Source organism: Orycteropus afer, unplaced genomic scaffold (assembly GCF_000298275.1).
Source record: "Orycteropus afer afer isolate SDZICR_OR568_19922 unplaced genomic scaffold, OryAfe1.0 scaffold00436, whole genome shotgun sequence".
NCBI lineage: Eukaryota > Metazoa > Chordata > Mammalia > Tubulidentata > Orycteropodidae > Orycteropus > Orycteropus afer.
Genome location: NW_006922023.1, coordinates 447,019 through 451,850, shown reverse-complemented (window position 1 = coordinate 451,850; position 4,832 = coordinate 447,019). Strand labels below are relative to the sequence as shown.

The 4,832-nt window shown below is 42.4% G+C and overlaps 1 protein-coding gene across 1 annotated transcript in view; it reads left to right on the top strand.

Moving 5' to 3' along the window:
• The window catches only part of XKR4 (XK related 4), a 754,531-nt gene extending 750,216 nt beyond the window's left edge, over window positions 1-4,315 (top strand). The window contains exon 3 of the mRNA XM_007954163.1: window positions 3,369-4,315. Coding sequence (XP_007952354.1) covers window positions 3,369-4,315 — 947 coding nt within the window. The remainder of the gene's footprint in view (window positions 1-3,368) is intronic.
• The last annotated feature ends 517 nt before the right edge of the window (window positions 4,316-4,832 follow it).

The following is a 4,832-nucleotide window of genomic DNA, read 5'->3' as shown; positions in this document are numbered from 1 at the left end:
ACAGAGTCACTGTACCAAAAAGAACTGGTTGATCTTCATCCATTTCTGGAGGTGGCATATGATCTAGAACCAATGGTACTGAAGGAGGAAGTCGAAGCTGCAATGAAAGAATTGGCAAAGAACAAGGCTCCAGGAATTGACAGAATACCCATTGAGATATTTCAACAAATAGATGCCGCACTGGAGGCACTCACTCAGTTGTGCCAAGAGATTTGGAAGACAGCTACCTGGCCAACTGACTGGAAGAGATCCATATTTGTACCCACTCCAAAGAAGGGTGATCCCACAGAATGTGGAAATTATCAAACAATATCATTAATATCACACACAAGCAAGATCTTACTGAAAATAATTCAAAAACGGTTGCAGCAATATATTGATAGAGAACTTCCAGAGGTGCAAGCTGGATTCAGAAGAGGACATGGAACAAGGTATATCATAGCTGCTGTCAGATGGATCTTGGCTCAAGGTAAAGAATACCAGAAAGATGTTTATTTGTGCTTTATTGACTATGCAAAGGCATTTGATTGTGTAGATCATGACAAATTATGGATAACTTTGAGAAGAATGGGAATTCCCTAACACTTGATTGTACTCATGAGGAACCTGAACCTTGACCAGGAGGCTGTCGTTCAAACAGAACAATGGGACACTGCATGATTTAAAATCAGGAAGGGAGTGCATCAGGGTTGTATTCTTTCCCCATACTTATTCAATCTATATTCTGAGCAAATAATCTGAGAAGCTACACTATATGAAGAAAAACGTGGCATCAGGATTGGAGGAAGAATCATTAACAACCTGAGATACGCTGATGATACAACTTTGCTTGCTGAAAGTGAGGATGACTTGAGGCACTTACTGATGAAGATTGAGGAACACAGTCTGCAGTATGGATTACATCTCAATATAAAGAAGACAGAATTCCTCACAACTGGACCAATAAGCACCATCACAATAAATGGAGAAAAGATTGAGATTGTCAAAGAATTCACATTGCTTGGTTCTACAATCAAGGCCAATGGAAGCAGCAGTAAGGACATTAGACGATGTGTAGCACTAGGCAGGTGGGCTGCGAAGGAACTCTTTCAAGTGCTGAGGAGTAAAGATGTCTCCTTGAGGACTAAGGTGTGCCTGACACAGGCCATGATATTTCCAATCACTCATATGCATGTGAGAGCTGGACAATGAATAAGGAAGACCGAAGAAGAGTTGATGCTTTTGAGTTGTGGTGCTGGCGAAGAATGCTGAAGGTACCATGGACTGCCAAAAGAACTCACAGATCTGTCCTGGAGGAAGTGTGGCTGAGGTCCTCCTTGGAAGTGAGGATGGCCAGACTTCGTCTCATCTACTTTGGTCATGTTGTCAAGGGGGACCATTCCCTGGAGAAGGATGTCATGCTTGGTAAGGTGGCGGGTCGACAAAAGAGGGGAAGGCCTTCAACGAGATGGATTGACACGGTGGCTGTGACAATGGACTCAATAGCAAGGATCATGGAGCTGGTGCGGAATTGGGTGATGTTTCATTCTGCTGAGCATGGGGTCATTGTGAGTCGGAAACAATTCAAAGGCACGTAACAACAACAAAGTGAAGAATCTACACACTGACAAATGGTACATCTAGGGAGCAAGGTCATAAGGGACTTTCATGACACACAAAGGTGTTGAAATACAAATGACATGGTTCTTTGTTCTTATATCCTAACCTTATAATAAATGTCATTCACATGGTCATGATTCCATCACTTTCACTTCACATCTTCCCCCCTTCTACCTTCATTGTTTTAAATTTTCCTCCTTCCTTCTCTTTTCACTCCTGAATTTGTTTTATAACTGAAGTAACTGTTTTCTGCCACAAAGGAATTATATCATGATAAACTGATTTGTTGACTGTTCTCTCTAATTGATAGGGATGTGCTGCCTGTGACTTCTGGTAATGATAATTTTTGTGCTGGCCATCCAGAAATGGAAGATCCCATGTAAGATGCCCGTCCTGCTGGCTTTATTGGGAGTAGCTGTGAGAAGTGGCTGCTGTGAAATATTTTCTTGATAATAATAGTCTTTAGAGTCAAAGAGGGTGTGTAAAGAGTGATCATTGAGGTTTATAGTATTTTCTACCAATTAGTGTGTATCTTTTCTCACATTTTTTAAAAATTAATCTTTCAAGCATCATAGATGATGAATTTTTCCTATCAAATTACAAAAGGAAAGTACCGATTCCACCATAAGCTCTTGGCAATCTTCACAGCTTCCATAATTTAAAAAAGGGAGGAAGTCTATGATGTGCCCTGGTTGTGACTACAGTAGACCTGGACATTAAAATACATGAGAGCGTTCTTTGCCTTGGTAAGTCTCCTTAAGGAATCAGCTGCAATCCAGATGGACATTGAGTCTCAGTGATAAAGTGGAATCCCCTAGAAGTTCTCTTCTTAGGAGGCTTCATCTGTTTTTAGGTGAGCTTGTCCATCCAGACCATGTAGACAATGTTTGAGAAACAGAGTTGGAGCAAGAGTGAAGGACAGCAATAAAAATTTATTTTAAAGCTTAGAAATCATAGTTATAGAGGAAATTCTAACCAAATAAATCTAATATAATACAGAGACAGGGTGGCTGAGAAGTTATTTCCATACAATGTTTGATTTAAGAAAGATAAGATGAATGGCAGTGAGTGCACATTTCTTTTAAGGGTGAGACAGTAAAGGACTGGCAAAAGCTGTAGGTAGGGTATTGGGTGATATTAGGACAAACTACACACACATGAAGAACATAAGAAACATTGCAAGCATATTATATAGACCCCTTTTCTTTTGTGAATAAATTGTGTTCATTCTTACTTAGAAGCAGAAAGGTAGACCAACTAGCCCATCAAGATTCCTATGGTTATTTATCCTTTTAATCACAGAGTCTCAAAACGGGCAGGGAATCATGGATATTGTCCACTGATGTGAGGACAACAGTCTAAATGATTATCCAAGATCATGCATTTAATAAGTGGCAAAGTTAAAACAACTCTGTTCTGTAGCCCACTCCACTGTTTGTTTGTTTGTTTGCTTGTTCTTTCCCCACTACACAAAACTATCTCCTTAGTGTATTCACACCAAATACAGAGTTAAAGTCCCACCCCTTTCTCCAGATTTTACATTGGTTCCAAGTAGCTCCATGAGATCTCTTTATGGTTGGGACCACACGGAGAACTGATACTAGTATCCCCATTTGAGTGTTTTGTTCAGTTACAACTCAAAAAAGCTTATGAGCATTCCCTGAGATCACAACTAGCCTGTCCAAAGCCCCCAACTCCACCTGAATTGCTTTCTGGGAATACCACTACATCTGAATTTTGACAGAATTTCTTCCTGTTTGCCTTTACAGGTTTCACAGCAGCAGCCTCCCTTGTGTCTTTAGCTTGGGCCTTGGCTTCTTACCAGAAGGCCCTACGGGACTCTCGAGATGACAAGAAGCCCATCAGCTACATGGCAGTCATCATCCAGTTTTGCTGGCACTTTTTCACCATTGCGGCAAGAGTCATCACATTTGCACTCTTTGCCTCAGTGTTCCAGCTGTACTTTGGGATCTTCATCGTCCTGCACTGGTGCATCATGACCTTCTGGATTGTCCACTGTGAGACAGAATTCTGTATCACCAAATGGGAAGAGATTGTGTTTGACATGGTGGTAGGAATCATCTACATCTTCAGTTGGTTCAATGTCAAGGAAGGTCGGACACGGTGCAGGCTCTTCATTTACTATTTTGTGATTCTTCTGGAAAACACAGCCTTGAGTGCCCTCTGGTACCTCTACAAGGCTCCCCAGATTGCAGATGCATTTGCCATCCCTGCATTGTGTGTGGTGTTCAGCAGCTTTTTAACTGGCGTTGTTTTTATGCTGATGTATTATGCCTTCTTTCACCCCAATGGACCCAGGTTTGGGCAGTCACCAAGCTGTGCTTGTGAAGACCCAGTAGCTGCCTTCACTCTGCCTCCAGAAGTGGCCACAAGCACTCTACGGTCCATCTCCAACAACCGCAGCGTGGCCAGTGACCGTGATCAGAAATTTGCAGAGCGGGATGGGTGTGCACCTGTTTTTCAGGTGAGGCCGACGGCCCCATCCACACCATCCTCTCGCCCCCCACGGATTGAAGAATCAGTCATTAAAATTGACCTGTTCAGGAATAGGTACCCAGCATGGGAGAGGCATGTTTTGGACCGAAGCCTACGAAAGGCCATTTTAGCTTTTGAATGTTCCCCGTCTCCTCCAAGGTTACAGTACAAAGACGATGCCCTTATTCAGGAGAGGTTGGAATATGAGACTACTTTATAGAACAGAAGAACTTGTGGGAGCCACTAGGTCCAGTGAAAGATTGACAGTGGGCTGTGGCAATAATGAAACTCCATCCTAGAATAGGGCTGTAACATTCTCAGTCCAGCCGTCATCTTGACTATGGTTTGATCCATAGTAGCTGACTGGCTGCTGCTGGTCTCCTGTACAAACAGCAGCCCCAAGAGCCTCAGCTACTCCACCTGAAGGAATAACCCAGCATAGGACTCCTTGTTGCTACCAAACTCCTCCTGCACAGTCTTTCAACGCATCCACCAGAGGGTACTGTCATGATGGAAAATTTGCCTCAAATCCATAGGGTGTTTTTTTGATGGAGTAAACTGATCTTCACATAAAAATATATTCAGTCATACACACACACACACACACACACACACAATAAACAGTCCTCTGTCAAAATAGGTTAGGTAATTTTTCTTGATGCAAAGCTCTGGAGCACACACACACACACACACAAAGCGAGAGAGAGAATATATCCCACAAGGCTCCAGAAAAAAAA